Source organism: Bison bison, unplaced genomic scaffold (genome assembly GCF_000754665.1).
Source record: "Bison bison bison isolate TAMUID 2011002044 unplaced genomic scaffold, Bison_UMD1.0 scf7180017864503, whole genome shotgun sequence".
In the NCBI taxonomy this organism is placed as follows: Eukaryota; Metazoa; Chordata; class Mammalia; order Artiodactyla; family Bovidae; genus Bison; species Bison bison.
Window position 1 is genome coordinate 4,246,041 of NW_011495061.1, and position 23,582 is coordinate 4,269,622.

Below are 23,582 nucleotides of genomic sequence, written 5' to 3' on the forward strand. Positions count from 1 at the left end.
GCTATGAGGGTGCTCAGGAACCTCTCATTCGGGCTGAGCTGCTGCTGCCTCTTGGGGAAGAGCCAACCCCTAGTTTGGGTTGTGGCTGCCGGTTGTCACCCAGGGCCACTGCCAGCCCTGCATGCATGTCACAGGCTAATTTCCTCTAATCCTTCTGGATCTTGGGTTAGGTGAGGGCCTGAATGCCTGTGGCCAAGGAATGAGAAGATTGGAGAGGAATAATTGGGGGGTAGGGACTTCTCTTGGTTCCCCCAGCTTGAGCTTTGACCTTGAAACGGCCTCCTGGAAGCCCTTGCTTAGATGCTCCAATGAATATTCTGAATCACACTTTTAATGTCCCTTAATGTTTTTCTTTATCCCTCTTAATGAAGGAGAGACTGTGTTAGAATTTTGTGGTACAATTATAGGTTTCTAAACAAGCCATGTCGTGGTAATGATCTGCATTAATGCTTCCAGGGCCTTCAGAAAGAACTCTCTCCATCAATGAGGAAGACCTGGAGGGAGGTTTCAGGAACTGGAACACTGCGAATAAAGGCCCCGAAGACCTATTTAAATCAGAGGTACTGTGTTTCCATTAATGATGTGGGGTTTCAGCAGGCCCCGGGAGCTTGCCCTGAACCTGGGGGAGCATCAGGAACCTGCCAGGTATAAATCTTGCCAGGTAAAAAAATTAAACCAGTGGAGTCACCGCAGAGGCTTTGGGGAGACACTGAGGGTGGAAGGAGCCAGGGCATAGGCCTGTGTTCCTGTTGGGGAGAACAGCAGAGTGGATACTAGACTTCTGAGGATGGGAATTTTCTCTTTTCTAAGCTTTGTTTTGGCCATGCTGGGTCTTGGTTGCTGTGAGGGCTTTTCTCTAGTTGCAGCCAGCGTGGGCTGCTCTCTAGCTGTGGGGTGCGGACTTCTCTTGTCGCCGGGCACAGGCTCTAGAGCACATGGGCTTCAGTAGTTGCGGTTCCCGGGCTCTAGAGCACAGGCTCAGTAGTTGTGGTGCACAGGCTTCGTTGCTCCGTGGCATGTGCAGTCTTCCCAGACCAGGGATAGAACCCATGTCTTCTGCATTGACAGGCAGATTCTTTACCACTGAGCCACCAGGGAAGCCCCAACTTTTCTTTTTCAATTGGTTTCCTTGTTTATTTTTGCCTTTACTCTCTGGAATTTGAGCATAGACCAAAGGGGTATTTTTATTTACCACTGCCTCTCCAGGATCTGCAGTGATGCCTGATACCCAGTTGTATTCAACAAATATTTCTTAATGAATGCATCTTGCACATTTGGAGGGATAATGAACTTTTGAAGTGATAGATTCCTGTTTCATAGACAACCTCTCTTCCCTGTAGCCAGCATGCAGATTTCCTTTTCTCTTGTTTACAACTTGGTCCAGTTCTATGGCTGCCTCTGGACTTAGTCTAGATACACTGGGCAAATAAACTTGTAGTTACAGATCTCAGATGGAGGAGGGACTTCAGCCCAGAATTTAAAAGGTTCTTAAAACTCCAGAACAGTCACACTGAGGAGGCTTAGTCCAGCTAAACCCTTTTAATTAAGGGAGGGGCAAATGTGTCACCTGGTGGCCCAGTTAGGTAGTCAGAGCAAGCACCCCAGATTGCTGGCAATGGTGGCAGTAACTGATATCCAGTACCGGTGTGATTAGCACTGTACATGACTCACCTCATTTATGCCTCATGACACCCCGTAAAAGATTCTTCTTTTATTGTGCCGTAGCTGAGGCTCAGAGAGGGTAAGTAATCTGCTCTAGGTCACATAGCAAGTGGGTAGCAGAACTTAGACTTGAACCCAAAAGCCCAGGCTTTTAACAACACTACGTACTACAACGCCAGAGTTCTTTCTAAATAGACCAGGAAGATACCAGGCTCTAAAGAAGACAGCCATTAAGTCAGTGAAGACATTAAATTGCGTCCTTGTCTACCACCATTAGCTTGCGTTCATTCCACCTGTGAGACCCTTGCTTTTCTGACCTTGCTAAGCCCATTCTCATCTCTCAAGATTCAGCTTAAGTTTCTCCCCTCTGAAGCCTCCTTGACCTTCCCACCAATGAGAAGGGTCCCTTCCGTTCCCATACTATTAATATATTATAGGAGTGTTGCATTGATCTTTCATCCTAATTAACTTACCCACCTCCCTGATGGCCTGTCAGGCAGTGGATGCTGCTCCTGTTTCTTGATTGACTGTATGAATTACAGTGTTGCTCATTGCAAGCAGAAATCCACTGTGGCTAAGTTACAACAAGGTGCACAGTGGCTCACTGAATGAAAGGAAAAGCTCAGAACCAAGCTCAAAGAGGACAGGGCGCAGGGATTCGGGTGTCAGGACTAACTGGTCAGGACTCTACTGCAAGGATGTGAGCTTGGGCCCTAGAAGGAGAGGCAAGTTGGCCATGGCTTTCAATATATCTTGCTTGTTGGCATCTTAAAAAAGCAAGGCACCAGTGTTGCTGTACCCCCCGTGGCTATACCCAGGGCGGGAGACGTGCCTCCCCAGGAGGAATTGTCCAAACAAGGGGAAAGGATGGAGGCCGGTCTCCAGGCAGCGACTGTTCTTTCCAGTGACTCTGGTTCCCATGCAGGTGTCTCCAAGAGGCAGCCCTCCCACGGCGGGGCCACCCCCACTACCGCAGAAATCACTGGAAACCAGGTAGGAGGCCCAAGCGTTTCCGTGAAGCTGCTGTGCTCTCAGGCCCCTCTCAGGGCTCCAGACGAGGCGGTGATCACAGCCACCCTGTCCTGGGCCCACCTGCCCTCCCGTAGTCAGGGCAGCACTCCAGGCCCAGAAGTGGTCACAGCAGGGCCAAAAAGGTGGTGCAGTCATGAACCATGCCCATGTCCCCTGCTGCAGAAGGGCTTCCCTCCCCACAGGCCGAGGGGCCGGGTTCTTGTCACTGAGAGGAGTTCTGGCCAGGGCCTGGGGCCTCGGGGAGGGGGCTGCATCTTCTCTGTGCCCCCAGGGGCTCCTCAGAGCAGAGAGTGCCCCGCGCCATGAGCCTGTCATTGCTGCCAGCCGCTCTGGCATGGCCTTCCTGCTCTCAGAGGGAGGCCAGCCCTGTGACAACACTCCACTCTCTCTCCAGGGAGGGCCTTTTCTCCTCACAGGGAGGTTGGTCCAGTTGCTTTGAGGAAGCTTCAGATAGCAATGAGCTTATTGTGGGCTGGCCTATGTGGTCACCAACTGCCTCCTGACTGATACCTTCGAAAATCAACCTACTTCTAGTTACTGATGTCAGCTCTTTAGAACACGTTTCCAAGGAACAGGGATCTGGAGCTCCACTGCCAAGGGCAGGCTGTCCTTCAGCCAAGTGACAGGAGTTTCCCCAGAAGGGCACTGAGTCTCCAGAGCCTAGGCACTCAGAACCCCCCATTTTCCATAAAGCCATTGTTACTGAGCTTTTAGCCTCAGAGGAAAGCAGTCATGCCACGGGTGGCGACTGGCCAATTCTTAGTTTTGCAGAATAAGAAATTTGCTTGATGAGTTCACTCAGAATGAAGTCAACATTGAGTGACTCGCACTGACTAGACTCATAAGAGACTAATGTAGCAACAGATGCTGATTTATTCATATGAACTGAGAAGTATCACTGCCAAGGAGACTTGTCACAGGTAACCCTTGTGACCATGGGTGGTGGTGCCGCTTCTCTATCCAGTTGGTTCCCTTCTCTGCAAAATAGTGCCCAAGAAAGCTGATTCCTCTGAGCAGACTGCTCAGGGCTCACAGAGTTGGAGCAGAGGGACAGAGGACCCCAGTGGGTGATGCTTTGAGCTGTGGCCGACGTGCTCATCTCCACTCGCAGGTGGCACGGCCTCCCTCCCTGGATTTCTCTCACACTCACAGACCAGGCAGTATTGGCCCCTTTTCCTCTCTTTTGACTCCACAGACATTGGCTTTCTCTTATGACCACACAATAGCCAGTGCCCACTGATGCCACTGAATTGTGTATTCTTGGTTTTTGAGGACTGTCAAGGACTTTTGATTTGGATTTCAGTGATGCTCTCATGCATTACCAACACATGGTCAGACCAGACCATCCCCAGAGTGGGCCAGACTCATCTTACATGTAACAGTTATGATGAGAGGGTGTTGAGTTTTTTCCTGACCTTGACTCTGAGCCCAGGATGGAATACCAGTTAAATGTTGAAATATCCTCTGTACGAATGATACTACGTTCCTCCTCCTCCAGTAACTGTTTCCTTTTTTATTTTCTTTTGTGTTTTTCCAGGACTCAGAAAAAACTCTCCTGCAGTCTCGAAGACTTGAGAAGTGAATCTGTGGACAAGGTCAGTCCGTCAGTCTATCCATAAAGATGACTGAGTTATTTCTTTGAGGTCAGCACAGTGCCGGGACATGCAGGCCAGGCGCTGTCCCTACCTCATGGAGGCTTTTATCAAGTTGTTGAGGAGGCAGGAATTTTATGAACATTTTGAGAAAACTGGTCAGCTATGGCCCAAGGCATCCTAGAGGCACGGTGAGTCAGAACACACTGCCTGGAGTTGATGAGAAAAGATGTTGAGGTGGGCATGGGTAGGTTTGGAGAAATGGTTTGGGGAGCAGGAGGCGGTAAGGTCAGAGGCGGGAGTCAGATGGAGCCAGAGTTCTTAAATCCTGGCCCTATTTCCCCAGGGCACTTGGAATGTTGCAGAGGTTTTGAATGAGGATATAGTGTGGATAAAGATGCCCCTGGGAGTGGGTTATGGAATAAAGTAGAAGATTGGAGAGGAAGCTTCTTAAAGAGTCTAAAAAGACAGGAGGAGGGCTTTGTGGTTCCTTATATGGGGCTAGCCCTTGACCATGTGGGTGCCCCTGTGCTGGAGAGGAGGGTCACAGATTCTTGGGCAGCGAGGTCGTTGGATACACAGGGGTGCTGCCCTGTAGAGCACCCCAGTGACCTTACTGCATAGATCCCTTGGGGTCCAGCAGTGGGCCAGGCTCCCTGGTGATACAGTGGGAAACCAGGAAGGCAGGAGCCTGCAGTGGCTTTGTTCCATCACGTGCCTCAGGCTCCCTGCGGTCTGTCCAGGCCGTTAGACAGTGACCTGTGTTCCCTCCACCGATTGTGTTGATCTGACATAGAGATGGGGAGGGAGCGAGGGGTGAACCTTGCAGATCCAGGCCAGCGGGTGGCCCTGAGTGGCTGCCATGACTAACGCGGGTCTCTTTCTCTCCACATAACTGAAATGCTCCTTGCCGTCCCCTAGTGTGTCGGTGGGAACCAGCCCTCCCCTGTGGTAGAACCCAAGGTATTATACATTAACCGCATGTCCCTGTTGTCTGTATGAGGCTGCGCTGTTTGCTGGTCTTTTCATTTAGCAAGTTACAGCTTTAGTAACCTTAAAATATGTTACCTGTAAGGGGTAAAAGAAAAGATGAAACCTCCTCTCCTGCTTTCTTCTTCCGTGCCCTCAGCTGGATACTGTGCTTTCATCTCCCTTATCTGTGCAATAGGACTTCTTATCTCCCCCATCTTACAGGCTCTGAGAAATCCGTTTTTAAGGCAGAGTTGTTCTGATCTCTGGGGAGGGAGAAGTTATGATCTCAGCACACAAGCAGAGGAGTGAGACCGCTCTCATCCTTTCTGTGGTGATAAGTCACGGTTAAACACCCAGGGGCACACTCAGCGCAGGCGCACGGATCCTTCTGCAGTGTCCCCACATGTGGATGTCTGGCCTTTGCTTTCTAGGACTAAGAACTCATGACATTGTAAGACACCCTCTGTATTCTTCTCCAGCCCCGTTAGATGCACGTCTGGACTTCCCTAGAATGTGCCTCCACTGATGGGCTCTCCCTGTGGAGTCCACGCAATGAGTCAGTCTCCCCTGCTCCTGACAGCTCTGGAAGTGGAGTCCCTCAGGCCCTCTCTCAGTTATCATCTCCTGTGCACATTCACAGGCCCTTAAAGGTCCTAGTCCATATCCTTGGAGCGAGCAGTGAGTCCTCTCTGTTGTGCCGGGACCACACTTGAGCCTGGTGTAGGTGGGGTCTGCCCGCTGCCTTCCTCGCTCCAGGGACTGATCTTGTCGTTAACTGCTGTTACTGTAGACCTCGGGTGTATGATATTCTCTGTGCTTCTATGTCCTCATGTGCTAGGCCAGGGGCAGAAATTGTTATTCTCTGTTTAGAAACAATAAAATGGAGGTTCTGAGGGGCTAAAGAGAAAGAACTTGGCCCGAGTTGGTCTGACTCCCAGCGTTGGGTCTCCTGCTCAGGGGCGCTGCCTCTGTGCCCTTTCAGGGCAGCGCCGTCTTCAGCCGTCTGCTGCTCCTTGCCTGGGATTTCCATCCCCTGACCAGGGTCATTCTTCTCAGAGACTGCAGTGCAGTTCTGGCTTCGGGCACTTCCGTTTCCCCTGTGTTGTGTCCTGATGTTGCATTGCCTTCTCCAGCAATGAGTGCTTCCTTCCCAGCGTCTCTTTTGGCTGAGCAGAGCTGAGAGCCCTTTCCAGTGCCCTTGGTTCTTTCACTGTCTTTTTCATGTGCCTGAGCTGCCTCTGAAGCCTTCTTCCACAAGGCTCTGCCCTCTGTAAGTCTCAGCTCTCCAGCGAGCTCCTAGGGCAGCCCTCGGGGGTAGCCTCGGCTGTCTCTGCCCTGTCTTAGAGGAGTGTGTATGATGATACGGCAGGATGTGTTTCTGAACCCTTCTCCACTCCCATATTTCCTGTATAAAATGGAACTTTGGAGCCATGCCCTTTAGCTGTCGAAAATTTGTGAATGCTGCCTTCCCCACAGTCAGTGGTTCCTGGGTCTGACTGTGCGTCAGAGCAATCTGAGACGCATGTTAAAAACACAGACTCCCAGGGTGCACTCCCACAGGGGCTGATTCATGGGTGCAGTGGGACCTGGGTTTTTATATTACAAGTGTCCCAGGTGATTATAAACCAGCCCGTGTCGGGGCTGGTGTTTGGAAACTGTTGCTGTTGATCATAAGTCTTAACAGGTCCCATCTGTCCCTCATGGGTCATCATGAACTTAAAGACTGTGCGGTGTCCATCTCTTCAAGTTCCAGTTATTTCTCCCTTACCAGCCAGTTCCTTCAGAACCCCTTGAAAATTTAGCCCACTATTCTCATCTCTCTCCTTTCTGAGCTGATTTATATAGGATTAGTATTCAGTTTTCAATGACTAAATTGAGTTTCAAACAATTTCCAAGGCATGCCTTTATAAGGAAAGTAAATTCAGAAATTTACTGGGCACTTGGCTTTTAACTAAATGAAAGAATCGCAGTCACTGAAGTCTCCCACTACTCTTCTGACTTGTTCGTTTTGAAATCGGTTTCATCTTTCTTCTTTTCTACTTCTGTGTCTGATCAAGTGATCCACAATTGATTCCCTTGGTTACATTGCTTTAATTTCTCTTTTCTTTTCACTCAAATGAATTTACTACTGTGTTTCCCTCGGGTTTGTGGGTTTAGGGCCCATTAAATCCTTCTTGACCAAATAAGTGCAATTCTTTTTTTTTTTTAAGTGCAATTCTTCTTCATCTCGAATCACCTTTTCTTTTTGGGACCCTTTCCATGGCCGGAGTCAGCACAGGGCCCACTGCCCTGGACTGAACCTCACGCAGACTGTGACCCCAAGTTCCCGGGGAGCTTCGTGCTGGCAGGCGGCCCTCTGACCCGCTTTCTGTTGACACCTCCCCTGACTGTGTTCTTACCTTCTCGCTTCACCTTAACCTGCTGCTTTCAAAATAACTATTATTGTAATATATAAATATGATCAATAGATAATATTATCTATAGGGTAAAGCAATAGGTATAACATTTATTGGAATTCTGGTTTGTATGCTCAGAGAGCTTGAAAGGTAATTCTCGTCTGTTGATTCCTTAACCTCTGAGCACAAGGCCAGACAGCAAAGGCTTCGCCTCCTGTTCAGACATGGCTTCTGTCAGCGCTCGATTTGAGCTCGACTCTGTCCCCATCTCGCTATGCGGCTTTGGGCAAGTTTCTTTCTCGGAGCTCTGGTCCTATTGCCTGGCCTAGACTAAATGACCTTTGAGGGGTCTTCGAGTTGGCCTCAGTTTACAGATGGTTCTTGAAGAAAAGCGAGTTGTTCCTGCATCCAGAGATTTCCTAACTGGGTTTGAGCTGGAGAGTGACAGCTAATTGAACATCTCCCTCCCTCTCCTTCCCTTAGGATGGCCCTTTCCTGGCGGAGCACAAGTACCCCACATTACCTGGGAAGCTTCCAGGAGCCACGCCCAACGGAGAGGCTGCCAAGTCTCCACCCACCGCCTCCCCACTGGACCCTGCAGGGAGCAGCCCGCTGAGGCTGAGTGAGTGTCCAGACCCCAGGCTGGTGGCTTCTGGTGCCTCGGCCTTGGCACTTCCATTGTTGCACGAGGTCCCTGCACCCTCCCCACCACAGCCCACAGCTGGAGAGCAGTGGGGGTGGGCGGACGGGGCAAGTCGTACCTCAGGGTGGTCCCATGTCCAGAGACTATGGCTGTCTTTCTGGGCTCACTGTTCCCTTCCAGAGCCCAGAGAATCAGGGTGTGTGCCCACCTTCTTTCCACCTGTGATTATTCTACCCCCATTTTCTCTTCTCCTCTGTTCCTCCTCTCTCGACTCCTTCCTGACCTTCCTGTTTTTCCTCTTTCCCTCCCTGCTAGACACCACACTCCACCCTCCCTGGCCCTCCCCATTCCTCCTCTGCCTCCTGATCTCTTTCCTGTCTCTGCCTTCCTCTCTGCAGCCTCTCTCTTACCAGTAGGGTGATATTATGTGCTCTTCCAAGGAAGAGCATTTCCTTAAAGAAGTGGAGTCAGTGGGCAAGGATGCCAGTCCACCAGTAGCCTTTTGGTGCTTAGGATCTGATGGAGGTCTTTGCACAATAGGCTGTATTTCTCCAATAGCAGCAGCAGATTGGTAGCGGGGCGGGGTGGGTGGGTGCTAGAAGACCAGAGCATTCTGGTCCTGACAGAGCTTTCCCCACCCTTGACTCCTCATCTCTGGCTGTTTCCGAGCCAGCCAATGTACAGGCTTCTGCCCTTGGCCAGTACTGCCTTTGGCTGCAGAAACTCCAGATAAGCCCTTGAATGAATGTGTCCTAGCGACACTCAGACTGGACTTTCCTGCAGCTTCGGATCATTGTGGTTTGATCTGAGTGAGCTCTGGCATGTGCACAAGAGCAGTGGGCGGCCTGGCATATTCGGCTCTCACAGCCACCCCTCTCCCTCCATGTGTGTGGATGCCTTACCTGCCAGGAAGTGGCACCAGGAGCATTTGGTCCCCTCACTGCGTGACCCTGCAGGTCAGGCTCAGTCACCCTTCACCCCCACCCTTCCTTGTGGGATTATTTTTCTTCCTGTTTGAGTTTTTCCCTCTTGCTCGATGACTCTTGTTTATTTCTTTGCTTCCCTATAACTCTGTTGGGCTGGACTTTGGCCTCTCTTGCTTCTTCATGTGGCTTCTCTGCTTCTTGGTTGGCTGGAGACCGTGGCCGGAGTGTCAGTGCCCCCGTATTAGGTACTGTACCCTTCCAGGTGAGGTGGAGAGTGAGACGCCCTTGCTTGCCTCCCGGGACACCCTCCCTTTTCCAAACATTCAGCCAGGTCCCCCTGCTGCCTGCACTCCCGCGTCTCCCTGGGGGGACAGAGAGGAAGCTCCTTGCTGGAGTTATCCTGCAAGTACTGGGGCCCCGTTTGAAGACATTGCTCACCCAGATTTGAAGCCTTAAGCTCACTAACTCCCCAGAGAGAAAACCTGGAATGTGCCTGAGCCCCTACTGGTCTCCGAGATCTTGCTGTAAAGTTCTGCCCTGAAAGCAGGGCTGGGCAGACTATTCTCGACTCCCACTGAGGGAATGGCCCAGGCTTGGGGATAAGGTTTGCAGAGGTCAGGTTCCTTCTTGTCATTCACATGTCATTTCATTCTTTCAATCTCAGGAGACACAGAAAGTGGCTGGGATGACACTGCCATGGCCAATGACTCATCCATGTCATCGGGCACCGAGTCCAGCCCGCAGTCTCCCCTGACACCAGATGGTAAACGGAGCCCCAAAGGCATCAAGAAGTTCTGGGGAAAGTAAGTTGGTGGTGATGATCATTAATTACATTGTTCAGAATTAATATTCTTGGCTGAGTAAAGTGTCTCCATAACCCTCCTGTTTAATTAGATTTTGGAACAGCAGTAAGCACAGAGTGGTTACATGTAGAGAGAAGACTTTGAATTATTTTTTAAGGCCCAGAGAAGGAGAACTATGAAAGGCACCCCTTAAGTATAGCCAGTTGCCTTACATGTCATTCATTTTAGGCATCAGTCCATCCCACAGACCCTGAGAACATCCTCTGCAGCTTATGCCTCATGTGCTTTGGAGAGATGCATGGGTGAGACCAATTTCTTCCTCCTTAGGGCTCAATCTGTGTCTTAAGCGATCTTTGAAGATAGAGTGCTGAGTCTTTGCTGGCCTTGGTGACCCAGTCTGCAAAATAAGGCAGAAACTGGGGCCTCCTCCCAGGCAGCAACCTGCACTTTGACCCCTCAGGGAGAGGGACCCCATCCTAGAAGCAGGGTTAGAATTGAGGCTGGGTCTTGATGCTGGCCCTCAGGGGAGGCACTAGGAAGCAGGGCCATCCAGAGCCCTGGGTGTGGCTTGTGAGGCCCTATGTAGGGGGAGTGCACTGACCTCAGGCTTCCAGTCTGCCCTCTGATGGTCTCCATGGATTCCTGTCCACACAGGATCCGAAGGACTCAGTCAGGAAACTTTAACACCGATGCTCCAGGGGTGGCCGAGTTTCGACGAGGTGGGCTCCGGGCAACTGCAGGGCCAAGACTGTCCAGGACCAGAGACCCCAAGGCTCAGAAAAGGTAAGGTTCCCTCCAGTCCATCTGCAAAGAACCATGTAAAATCCTGCCCAGGATGGAGTGGGGATGGGGGCTGGATGCCCCAGAGCCTCCAGAGATGGAAGGCAGGAGCCCCTAGCCCAGAGCTCTATCCCTTTGACACGTGTGGACATTGCTCATGCTTATTTCTAGGTGCACTGAGGCAAAGGCAGGGGCTGCCTACAGCCAGGGTGTGGGGTGGGAGGCGGCGCTCCAGCCCCACGAGTAAACCTCAGTCTCAGAAGTGTGGGGTCAAAAACAAGTGCTTGTGAAAGTTCTTATGAGGCTCACGTGAGCTCCTCCAATTTAACCCTGGCGTCAGCTGGCCTCATTCAAGGGTCCCCTTCCCCCGGGAGACCGGTGGAGAGAGCACGGCCTGCTTCTGGGGAAGCCCCTCCTTTCACACAGACCTGCAAAAGGCTGTCGGGGCAGCAGGCAGATCTGCCCTGATCCCTCATGACACACGGTACCAAACCCTCCTGCAGGGGCAGCTTGGAAGGGCTTATCAGGGGATCAGAATGGGAGGTTTTCATACAACTGTTCCCCTCACACCCTAATAAAAAAGCATTAAGAAAAAAAAAAAGAAACTTTTCCAAAGATCGCCCTGGTGGACACCCTCTTGCCACCAGCTTTATCCCCCCGCTTTCCCCAAATCTCCCTACTCAGAGAAGAGCCTCTCCCTTCTGACCTGCCCAGGTGAACCTTTAGTCCTGTGTCTTAGGGAAACCCTTTTCCATAACCTCTGCTCCCATCAGATGATCCCCACGGTATATCATCTCCAGCGGAATATCTCCTACTAAAGTCTGAGTTTCTTAGCCATGAACAGGCTCCGGGGGGCCTTTCTCAAGGTTGGACTGTGACATTTTAAATTTAACCAAACAGTAAAAAGTAAGGATTTTTTTGGTTTTGGCTGTGCTGGGTCTTCACTGCTGTGCGTGGGCTTTCTCTAGTTGCGGTGAGTGAGGGACTACTCTTCATTGCGGTGCTCAGGCTTCTCGTGGTGGCTTCTCTTGTTTGCTGAGCACAGGCTGTAGGTACACAGGCTTCAGGAGTTGCAGCACATGGACTCAGGAGTTGCGGCGTGTGGGCTTTTAGGGTACACAGGCTTCAGTAATTGTGGTGCATGAACACAGTTGCTCCATGGCCTGTGGGCTCTTCCCAGACTAGGGATCAAACCTGTGTTCCCGGCATTGGCAGGCGGATTCTCATCCTCTGTACCATCAGGGAATTCCAAAATGTAAGGTTTAACCCTCTTAATTTTCATCCTCCTGAGATTGCCAGACACCAGTGGCAAGTGCACGTAAGACTAAGATGTGCACAACTTGCAGACTAATTCTAGTTACAACAGTCCAGACCTTGGTGAAGCGGGAGTGATGTTTCCCTGGTATGGCATGCTGTTCACAGACCTGCACCCCTGCGGAAGGGAGCATGTGTGGACATACCCTGCTTCCCCACCCAGCCCCCTCAGGTTCCCAGGCCTTGCCAGGCTCTCCCATGTACACTCTCAGGACCTTCGGTGAGTGTCCCCAGACCCATCCTCCAGATGTCTTGCAGAGAAAACCCGAGGATGCGTAGCCCTCCTGGTCCTGCTCTGCGAGGGTCGTGAATCTGTGTTTACCTTTCTATTCAGAAATGTAAATGCTCAGCAAATGTTAGTTTTTAGAGGCTAGAGAATCTAAGGATATGGTCTAAGAAGGCAGAGACCAGTTCAGAGCCATTAGAAAATAAGCCACAGGAAGCCTTTCCATATATTCCATGAGTATTCTAATCTACTTGGCAGGCTTCTGACCTTAGACATTAATGGTTCTGGGATGAAAAAATAAAGCCATCATAAGCTTGAATGATGAAATTTTGTTCCACTTCTGGCTTTCCTTTGGATTTATTCTTGAAGAGGGGATCATTGGTTGGGTGTAAGAACTTCTCTAAGACCCTTAGGCGTTTTTCCTTAGAGCAGGACTGCCTGGTTAAGGGGCCCATTCACCGTCTGCCAAGTCACTTGGGTGTGGGGCGGCCAGGGTGGGGAACTTTCTCTGCCAAAGGCAGAACTGCAGTTCCAACCACAGAGTTGCTTTGTTTGGATGTCTTTGTGCTTTGTTAACAGTAACAATGGATGACAAGGAGAATGGGAATGAAGGCCTGATAAGACTGTATGTTTATCACAGCTGTGCTTGTGGTAACAAAAATGAGCTTGCTGGTGGGAAAGAAAGGCCTTTATTACTCTTTAACAGAAGTGTGATATAATTATATGCTAATACTCTCTGGTATTTATCGTTTATAGATATTTAGGTGTAGCCTTTAAAAAATATTGTCACCAATATTCGTATAGGAAAAGTTCATTGTTACTGAAAGTCTCCAACCCTAATCCTTTCTTTTTTTTTTTCCAGTGGAACAGTTGTTTGCTAATATAATATTTGATAATGACATTTTATAGGAACTCTCAGGTTATAGAAGAATCCATGTTTAAAAATTTTCCTGTTTTGCTGATTTATGTTCCAATGGACAGAGGAGCCTGACTGGCCACAGTCCATGGGATCGCAGTCAGACATGACTGAGTCACACACACACACACACACACACAGAGCACTGCTGTACAGTGAGTGCTTGTTGTACCTACAGCCTTCTCAGCATTAACTACTTGCAGCTTTTCTTTGTTTAAACTTCTAGTTTTATAGGCCTCCTCAAATTATATTCTTATTGTTAATTTTGTTTACATGTTTATTTCTTTTGTGAATTGTGAGCATTTTTGCCCATTTTTATTTAGTTATGAATATCTTTTAGTTAATTTCTGTTTGATCTCTATACAGTATATTAAGATATTAAGCCACATCTAAAAATTGTGATAGATCATTTTTCAGGTTTGTTGCAGACTTTTCTTTGATATATGAAATTTTTAGGTTTGTGTACAATAAGTTACCAACTTTTCCTTTGTGATATCTTTCATTATTTTGTTTTAAAATTTTTCAATAATGTTTTTTAAACTGGTTTTAAACAATGAATTTTTAAAAAGTAATTTTTAAAAACTTCAAAAGTCATCTATTTAGAGATTTATTTTGACGTGCAGTGACAGAGTTTTTTTTCCCCAAGAGAAAGGAGAGTGTAAATGTTTAAGTCAGCCAGACTTTAAAGCCACACGTCTGGCCCCCATCTCTGGAGGGGTTTTCTGAGTCCGTCTACAGAGTGTATTGTCTTAGTGACTCTAGCTTATGAGGAGTCTCTGATCAGAGTGCTTCCCTGCCTCAGACCCCATTTCACTGCCTTTGTCCCAGGGTCATTTACTTGTCTGGGCCCCTTCCACAGTCCAGAGAGGGTCCACCCAATGTACTGACAAAGCCCTGTGTTGAAATTTTTTCATAAGTAAGACATTTCAAACACAGTTTTGAGACTGCTGACTCTTTACTCCAACTTCCCCTTGGTCTATGCTTAGACTAATATCAGATGACACTGGAATAGCCGTGGGCATTCTTGAGAGCTGACTTAGGGGAAGTTGAGCTGGGAATCCATTTAGTTTGGGTTTGGTGGAATTATGTTGATGTGTTTGCAGTCCCTTCGTGTTTAGCTTACTAAGGTTTCATTAATTAGCTGTCCTACTATAAAAATGGCTGCCAGTGTGCCAGTGTGCCCAGCGCTCTGACGCAGAGACTCAAAGTCAGAGATCTTGTTCCAAAACGAACTTGTCCTCTGGCATTTGGTTTCAGAAGTATGAGGTAGTGGGAAAAGAAAGAACATTTGAAATATACAAAACCAGAAGCTAGTCTGTGGAAAGTCTTTCCAGTCATCAGATTTGCATAATCCTAAACAGGAGATTTGGTTCTTTTGGTGCTTATTCAAAACAGAAGTCCTCTCTTTTCAGAAAAGGACTAATGAAATACGTGCAATGATAAGGGCACCCTGTGTTCTCCGTCCATCATGGGAATGGCCTGTTTGATTAATTGCACTTACATCATTTTAACTGCAATTTGGAAAGATGTTTTGGAGCATGTTAGTAAAACAAGTGGTTTGGCTGTATACGAAAGGTACTTTTCTCTGTCATCTCTAAATCACTTAACACCATGTTCAGCCCCGGACCAAAGTATGGGAGACCCTGGCACTGACAGAACCTCAGGAGGTGGGAAGGTTGGGTTTGCTATTGTGGGAATACCACAGGCTTAGGAGAGCAGAGACCATTCACAAAGCAAGAAATGGGAAGATGATTAAGAGTAAAGGAGCATGCAAAGCTCTAGGATGTTTTGAAAAGGTCTACAGGACAGAGGCATTCAAATTACAGTCTCAAAAACACTTATTTCACCTCAGAACTAAAATGTCTCTCTGATATGTAGAACATTTGTTTCTTCCCAATTCCCAGAAACTTAGAAACTAAAATTAAAAGCTAATAGAATATGAAATAAAAGTGATAAAGTGAGCACTGAAATTAAAAGAACTAGTCTGATATTAAGAAAAATATATACACAAAAAATCCCAGATCAAACCAAATGCAATAATTCACCAAGAGCAACAGATAAATTCCAAACAAAAATAGTGAATTTTGTGGTTGTTGTTCAGTTGCTAAGTCATGTCTGACTCTCTGCGACCCCATGAACTGCAGTACGCCAGGCTTCCCTGTCCTTCACCGTCTCCCTGAGTTTGCTCAAACTCATGTCCATTGAGTCAGTGACGCCATCCAACCATTTCATCCTCTGTCACCCCCTTCTCTTGCCTTTAATCTTTCTCAGCATCAGGGTCTTTTCCAGTGAGTCAGCTCTTTGCCTCAGGTGGCCCAAGTATTGGAGCTTCAGCATCAGCATAAGTCCTTCCAGTGAATATTCAGGGTTGATTTCCTTTAGGATTGACTGCTTTGATCTCTCTGCTGTCTAAGGAACTCTCAAGAGTCTTCTCCAGCACCACAGTTTGAAAGAATCAGTTCTTTGGCACTCAGCCTTCTTTATGATCTCTCACATCTGTACATGACTACTGGATAAACCATAGCTTTGACTAGACAGACCTTTGTCAGCACTGAAATTAAAAGAAACTCTCTTTTAAATAAATGTAATTAAATAAGTGATGTCTCTTTCTAATATGCTGTCTAGGTTTGTCAGCTTTTCTTCCAAGGAGCAAGTGTCTTTTAATTTCATGGCTGCAGTCATTGTCGGCAGTGATTTTGGAGACCATGAAAATAAAGTCGGCCGCTGTTTCCATTGTTTCCCCATCTGTTTGCCATGAAGTGATGGGACCAGATGCCATGATTTGCGGTTTTTTGGTGTTGAGTTTGAAGCCAGTGTTTTCACTTTCCTCTTTCACTTTCATCAAGAGGCTCTTTAGCTCCTCCTCGCTTTCTGCCATTAGTGTGGTATCATCTGCCTGTCTGAAGTTGTTGATATTTCTCCCAGCAATCTTGATTCCAGCTTGTGCTTTATCCACCCCCACATTTGCATGATATACTCAAAATAGTGAGTAGATTCCTTGATTGTTGTTCAATAAAGTGAATCAAATTTCTTGATGATTTTACATGATATACTAACTTTGACCAAGATGATGTTGCCTAATATGCAACAGCCACAGGGACGTTAAATAAATGTCAATTCAAAAAATATTTAAGAAACACCAGAAAGCTTGAATGCTGTGGAATTTTACAGCTTGTATCTAAAGGACACTTGATAGTTTTCCTAAATTCAATGATTCTAAAATTGTATTTAACAATACCATTTTTAAATTGTGAAGCTGAAAGGATTCTTTAAAAAACTATCAAAATAACAAACATTGGTCCATTGTGCTAGAAGGAAGGTGGAATTAAGCTTCTCACAGAAAATACAGCCCTGCCCTACCCACAGATTCAAATAACCACATATCAGATTTCTACTGGTTGAATCCATGGATGCAGAACTCACAAATACAGAGGGCTGAATGAACTATGCCATTTTATCTAAAGGGCTTGAGCATCCCTGGATTTTGGTGTCTTTGGGGTCCTGGAACCAATCCCCCAGCAGATACAGAGGGACAGCTGTGTTATTGAGTTGTTGACATATGAAGCAAGCAGAGTTACCAAATATGAAGGTAAAGCACTATAGAAGTGTATTTGGAATTAATAAAAACATTATTTTTCTGGATTCCATGATACTTTTACGTTTTTGTTAGATTTGTAACTTTTGTGATTTTTTAAATTCTAAATACACCTTTTGTTCTTAATTTTGTATTCAAATTGTGTATTCACATAATCCATCTGCACTCAATTCTTAAAGAGGTCCCCCGCCCCAAATTTTATAAGTTCCAGGTCTCAAAAAACCTAGATCTGCACTTATTCATGATTTGTTAGAAACCTAGGCTCCAGGCTGAGTGACCAGCACCTGCTCTAAGGCACACATCATCTCCTGCATTAGTTCTAACATGGTGCTTCCTGGTCATCCTGACTCTTTAAGAAATCCTCTCACTTTCAAGGAATTTTTTAATGCCTCATTCAGGCATAAAAAAAATTTTTATTTTAACCAGCATTTTAGAAGTACTTCCTTAGAAGCAGTCTTTTGGAATAGCCAGTCTTCTATATTCCATGAATCCACCTTTATTTAAAAAAAAAATGGATATAAAGTTGCTTTGTCAACCTCCCCCCACCCCCCACAACTCAACTGGGATTTGAGTGTGCCATTATATTCAGACTTTAAATGAAAAATTGATGTCTTTAAGAATTGATGGCTTTGTAAAGCCCAGGCTTCCTGTCTAGGAACATGATCTAGCTCTTCATTTATTCATATCCTTTTTATGCTGCTCAGTTGAGTGTCATCGTTACCACCTCCCCCATCTCCACACACAAGGACCCACTCAATTCTCGTAAAGGCAGCACTTAGACATTTTATAATTTTGGTTGCTATCAGTGGGATTTAAAATTATTTTAACAACAATATTAGTGTCTGTGCATTGGTATATAGAAAATCATGTATGTCATGTAAATATTAGGAATATGTGTATTTTATAACTAGCCACCTTACTGAGTTCTCTTGGGGTTTCTAGGTAGACAATCATGTCTTTCTGAAAAGAGTGGCTTTATTTCTACCTTTCTAATAGCTATATTTTTGCTTTTTATTTTATCTCTTCTTATACTCACTGCAACTCTGACCAGTGTTACTAGTGTGATAAAAGTCTTTTTATTGCCTTTAATGTGAATGCTCCTAGTATTTCATCAGTAAATAAGATTTTAACTACTGATAATTGGAGTTTTTTTTAATGTTTGAGTACTGATACTCTTTCTCTAGCTTTCTAAGCATTTTGGTAAAAATGATGTTAAACATTATGTAAAACATGATTCAGGTGTGGATCTAAATCCTAATCGGCTTTGGTTCAAGTGTGTATGTATGTGGACTGCGTGTTCGTGTGAGCACAGCTTCCTGTGTACGTGTGTGTTAAGTACCTCAGTCGTGTCTGACTCTTTGCGACACCATGGACTGTAGCCCTCCAGGCTCCTCTGTCCATGGGATTTTCCAGGTAAGAATACTGGAATGGGTTGTCATTTCCTATTCCAGGGGATCTTCCCAACATCAAACCCATGTCTCCTGTGTCCCCTGCATTGGCAGGCAGATTCTTTACCACTGCGCCATCAGTGACGCTCTTGAGCACAGCTTCCTGAGGCACATATAACTGCCCCAAGCTGTGAGCAGCTGCAGATCTGAGATTCCCACCAGGTGTTATCCCAGGACACTCAAGAGTCTATCTTGAATGAGTATGTTGTGGTTCAACTGGATCCCATTATGGGGGTTGTGTGTTTAAACCTGGTCCTTTTTTGTGAGGCACTGTTCAGATGGAGCCCAGGCGCTCATGCTCACAGGGTCATTTCCTGCTTCCAGTGACGCCAACGCCCCCTTTGCCCAGTGGAGCACAGAGCGTGTATGCACGTGGCTGGAGGACTTCGGCCTGGCTCAGTATGTGATCTTTGCGAGGCAATGGGTGACTTCTGGCCACACTTTACTGACAGCTACCCCTCAGGACATGGAAAAGGTATGAGCCCTGGGTGACGAGGCTCCTATTTCTCCCCAAACCAATGCATGGGAAGATGAATTCCCCCCATTCCTTCCCACCTACCACCCCGACAACATGCCCACACGTAGGAAGATGGGCAAAGGAGGCCAAGATTCTGTTGCTGCAGGTTGATCCCAGGGCGGTGGGCAGAGGTCTGCTGTTATGCTCCACCCAGTGGAGGATCTCCACCCAGACACAGGAGCCTCTGAGAGCTGGGCTGCCTGCTGAGATTTCACAGCCGTCTCCATCTTTCACTTTCAGGAGCTGGGAATTAAGCACCCCCTTCACAGGAAAAAGCTGGTTTTAGCAGTGAAAGCCATCAACACCAAGCAGGAGGAGAAGTCTGCACTGCTGGACCACATTTGGGTAACACGTAAGGACAGGCAGATGTGTGTATGTTTCTGGCAGCTCCCTGGGAATGTGTGCCTCAAAGGCAGCTGTCTCCTTGGGATAGGCAGACAGATTACTAAACTTTAGGGGAAACACAGCTGGAACTTGAATGATAATTTGCTGCTGCTTTCTTTTTATGTGTTTTTTGCATCCACAGTCTCTGATTTTCACAAGTCTCACTTCCCCATTTGTGTAGGTTGGCTTGATGATATTGGCTTACCCCAGTACAAAGACCAGTTTCATGAATCCAGAGTCGACGGGCGGATGCTGCAGTACCTGACGGTGGTGAGGGCTCTTCCTCCAGTGTTTCAGTCCCTATGAGCACCCAGCTCAACGTGGGCGTCCCCAGGGAGGTTATTTTACACTTGATTCGACCACCTCCAGCATATCCTTAAGGTCTTAAAACAGTGTCATTTGTCACATAAGATGCCCCAAGTAGCGAAGTACAAACTATTGTGCCAAGGAGAACTGTTGCTGTGTCCATGTTGTATTGTATGGTCTGGAAAAAAATCCTCATGGGGTGTTTGTCACTTCAGAAGCTCTGGTTCATGCACCAAAACTTTGTTCTTCCAGAATGATCTCCTCTTCCTAAAAGTCACCAGCCAACTACATCATCTCAGCATCAAATGTGCCATTCACGTGCTGCACGTCAACAAGTTCAACCCTCATTGCCTGCACCGGCGGCCGGCTGATGAGGTAAGGGCAGGGCGCTACCTGTCCAGGTAGCCCTGAGCCAGGACACCTGTAAGATAGGGCGTTAGAAAGCCAGGACATTATCGTCACTAAGTGGCTGCGTTTGGGACCATGGTGCTGTGGATTCTTCCCTTTGCTAGGGCTTCATGATGCCCCAACATGCCTGTGGCCTGGACTCTGTGTCCCACCGCAGCCACTATACCTCCAACGTCCATCTCCCTGGGGGCGATGCATGCTATGGGCTGGAGGGCAGTGGCAGCAAGTCTTGTAAAGGTGTATAACGATTAAAGGGGACGAGGAGGTGAAGCAAAGGGGAGAGAGGGGAGAGTGGTGAGACAAAATGGAAAGATGGTGTCAAAGTATGCAGAGGAGTGGAAAAGAGCCTATGAGGAAACCAGGTGTTTCAGAATCTCTGGGTAGGTAGAACATTAACTGACCTCCAGCTCCAGATTCACAGGGAATCCATGAGCAGGTTTTGCTAGAGAAGAAATAGTAGCGGTAAACACAGCAACCCACAGCCTGGGGAATTCCCTCATAATCTTCCGTGAACCTCAGAGTTCTTCTACAAGGTTGTCGGTAACACCCTGCCTCCTGTGTTCTGGGAACGGAGTCCAACCCTGCTTTAAGAGTATGGTCTGGAAAGGATCCTCATGGGGCGTTTGTCACTTCCCAGGGGATTGAAAACTCCTATTTGTACTCTCCATCCCCTCTTTTCTTCCTGTTCAACAAAGCACATTTTGAATGCCTTCTATATGTCAGGCACAGTGCTGGGCATTTTGAAGACCCAGATGCCACTTGAGGGCACTTAGGTCTAAGTATCTTAATGTGTATTCTCCAAAAACATTTGGCCACGCCAGTGAGATCTTTATTCTATAAAACACTCAGCTCATCATTGGTAGTCCTCTTTTAAAGTGCTTCTGCATCACTGAATGAATAACTCCATGCCTTCATGTGTTAGTCTCGAAGTAATCAGAGAGTCAGGGAGTAACAGGATTCTGGAATTAGATATCTCAGAGTAAGAAGATCCTGCAGGTTGAGCGAGAGCTTAATTTCTTGGAAACTAGGCAGGCTCTCAGGCAGCTGGCATGGAGGCCCGAGTCTGTAGGCATAAGGGAAGGCCTGGGTGAGGCGTCTAGGGCTGACTGACTCATAGGGGCTGGCTCCACAGAGGAGCCTGGTAGGACCTGTAGGCCTAACTTCTCCACTCTCCTTCTCCCCTCTCACAGAGTAACCTCTCTCCTTCAGAAGTTGTGCAGTGGTCCAACCACAGGGTGATGGAGTGGTTGCGGTCCGTGGACCTGGCGGAATACGCGCCCAACCTTCGTGGGAGTGGCGTCCACGGAGGGCTCATTGTGAGTGGCTCTTTGAGCTGGTCCACTTGCCTCAGTGCTCCTGGGGTATTCAGGAACTGACGTCTAAGGGCTGGACATGCATCCCAGTAAGAAAGTTGATACTTCATCAGAACTCCTTGCATAAATTGAAATTTCAAAGTAGAATTTGGTCTGTTGTGGCTGAGATTTAATAGGCTTCATGGAAATAAGATGGGCTCTGGAAAGACTTTCTCTGCTACAGGCCCAGAGGAGTGCAGGACAAGGGGTCTGCATGAAAACTGCCCATTAACGAGGCAGCTCCACCTGCTGCTAGAGGAACACGGGGCTGGGCAGGGAGAGGGCACCTAGGTGTCACCTCCTGCTTGTCATGGGACGATCTGTCTCAGCACTCAGCGCCATCAAGAGGCAAAGCTAGCAGAGAAATGAGGAAGGGGTGGCTTGGCCATCATCCAGAGTGGACCCTGGATGACAAAGGATGAGAAGGGAGACAGCCTTGGCTAAGAGGGCACAGCTCTCCATTGGCACAGTCGGGCCCGTGCCGGGAAGCAAGCAGGGTGGGGACACAGGACAAGTGCCCTCAAGGCACCCGGGTCGATGGGGGCCTGTTTCTCAGTGTCATCACCTGCAAGCGCTGGTGGTCATCACTGGCTGACTTGTCTTGTTTCTTCTTAGATCCTAGAGCCACGCTTCACAGGGGACACCCTGGCCATGCTTCTCAACATCCCACCACAAAAGACGCTCCTCAGACGTCACCTGACCACCAAATTCAATGCCTTGATTGGCCCTGAGGCTGAGCAGGAGAAGCGAGAGAAAATGACCTCACCTGCTTACACACCACTGACCACCACAGCCAAAGTCCGGGTGAGTTGCCAGACCCTTTCTGGGGTGGCCACAGGGACCTGCTTTCTGCCCCTTAACTTGGGCAGCAGATAAGCCCGGACCTGGTGCCAAACCCAAGTGGGCTGCCTGGACGAGGAGGCTCTCGTGACTTCTGCTTTGGCTTCTACCTTTGGTTTGATTTTATGTTACTCTTTGTTAGGCCAGTTCCCAGCCACCCTTGAGTCCAAGGGTGTGCAGGTTTCTTTATACAGAAATGATGTGCAGGCAGCATCCAGTCCTCTTTCCTGATGTTACCTTGACTCGTTTTGCAAAGCAGACAAGTTCCCAAGTGTGGGTGCCCTGTGCCAATTAGAGCTGTCTTGCCAACTCAATGAGTGGCCCCGTCCGCAGCCAGCCCTGAAGGTGGCCAGCACACAGCTAGCAGAGGTCCTGAGGTCATCTAAGCACCAGCACCACTCAGTGGGGCTCTGAATCTCACACATCCCCCCTGCCTGAGCTGTCCTGCCAACTCAGCACAGCTCCGGTGCTGGAGCAGGCAGGAAGGGTTATCTGTGTGGCTGCCCTAGGTGCTGTGAGAAGGTGGGGAGTGCTCCCCGTGTGGTGCCAAGTCCTGTGAGCTTGACCTCTGTACAGACTGCAGCATCTTCAGGGAGCCCCGACTCCTCCCAGGGAATGTCAACACATGTCAACTCTTGCCAACAGGGCAAGAGTTTTGGGCACCGAGCCTTGGAGGAGCAGCTCTGCTTGCTCAGGACGATTGATCTGTTGGCCTCTCCCCAGCAAGCCAGTTGTTTCCAGGAGTGCTATTTTGTGAAGAGAGTTTTCTAGAAGCAGTTTGCCGTATTCCTTCCCTCACAGGCCTGCTCTAAAATGTATTGTCAGGGTAGCTGCATACCAGCTCAGTCATCTCTTTCTTATCACTTTGCATCTGCTGTGTTTTAGCCAAGGAAGCTGGGATTTTCACATTTTGGAAACATAAGAAAAAAGAAGTTTGATGAATCGACGGACTACATTTGCCCAATGGAGCCCAGCAACAGTGTTGGTGATGGTCACAGGGCCTACAGTGGCACCCGGGGCCTCAGCACACTTGATGCCCCGGAACTGGACGGGTTGGACCAGGTGGGACCGATTAGCTGATGCCCTTGTCACCTGTACTGTCTGTGCGTCCTGAGAGCTCACAGTAACTCCGTGTGTGTCACCATGTAACTCACCTCACCCCCGCGTGTGCGCATGACCCGCAGAGAACATTCCAGCCATTGCGCACCCCTGGGCGTCTTTCTCCGAACCCTGCGGGTGGCCAGGTATGGAGCTGCATCCTTGCTAAGGGGCCAGACTTGGGGACTCAGAAGGAAAGACACTTTAGGATGCTTGTACATTTTCGGTAAGTCTGAATGTCCAGCTATAGCACTGGTGGCCACGCCTGAGCTTGGACACACGTGCCAAGACTGCAGACAACCCTGAGGGGCTCAGCTCTCAGGCCCCTCAGCTGCTCCCCCATGGAGGGGAGTCCCAAGTGCCCTGGGCCCG

The 23,582-nt window shown here is 48.2% G+C and overlaps 1 protein-coding gene across 6 annotated transcripts in view; it reads left to right on the forward strand.

Annotated features, from left to right (window-relative positions):
• PPFIBP2 (PTPRF interacting protein, binding protein 2 (liprin beta 2)) overlaps positions 1-23,582 on the forward strand; it is a 158,991-nt gene that overhangs the window by 127,610 nt on the left and 7,799 nt on the right. For 3 of the 6 annotated variants that reach the window (XM_010829275.1, XM_010829274.1, XM_010829276.1), the window contains 15 exons: positions 457-560; positions 2,588-2,655; positions 4,232-4,289; positions 5,208-5,249; positions 8,138-8,276; positions 9,436-9,468; positions 9,888-10,026; positions 10,681-10,809; positions 18,630-18,780; positions 19,063-19,174; positions 19,388-19,476; positions 19,765-19,887; positions 21,111-21,236; positions 21,888-22,076; positions 22,998-23,174. In XM_010829275.1, coding sequence (XP_010827577.1) covers positions 457-560; positions 2,588-2,655; positions 4,232-4,289; positions 5,208-5,249; positions 8,138-8,276; positions 9,436-9,468; positions 9,888-10,026; positions 10,681-10,809; positions 18,630-18,780; positions 19,063-19,174; positions 19,388-19,476; positions 19,765-19,887; positions 21,111-21,236; positions 21,888-22,076; positions 22,998-23,174 — 1,679 coding nt within the window. Of the gene's footprint in view, positions 1-456; positions 561-2,587; positions 2,656-4,231; positions 4,290-5,207; positions 5,250-8,137; positions 8,277-9,435; positions 9,469-9,887; positions 10,027-10,680; positions 10,810-18,629; positions 18,781-19,062; positions 19,175-19,387; positions 19,477-19,764; positions 19,888-21,110; positions 21,237-21,887; positions 22,077-22,997; positions 23,560-23,582 lie in introns of those variants that run through there. The other 3 variants (XM_010829278.1, XM_010829277.1, XM_010829279.1) reach the window with 3 other exon arrangements.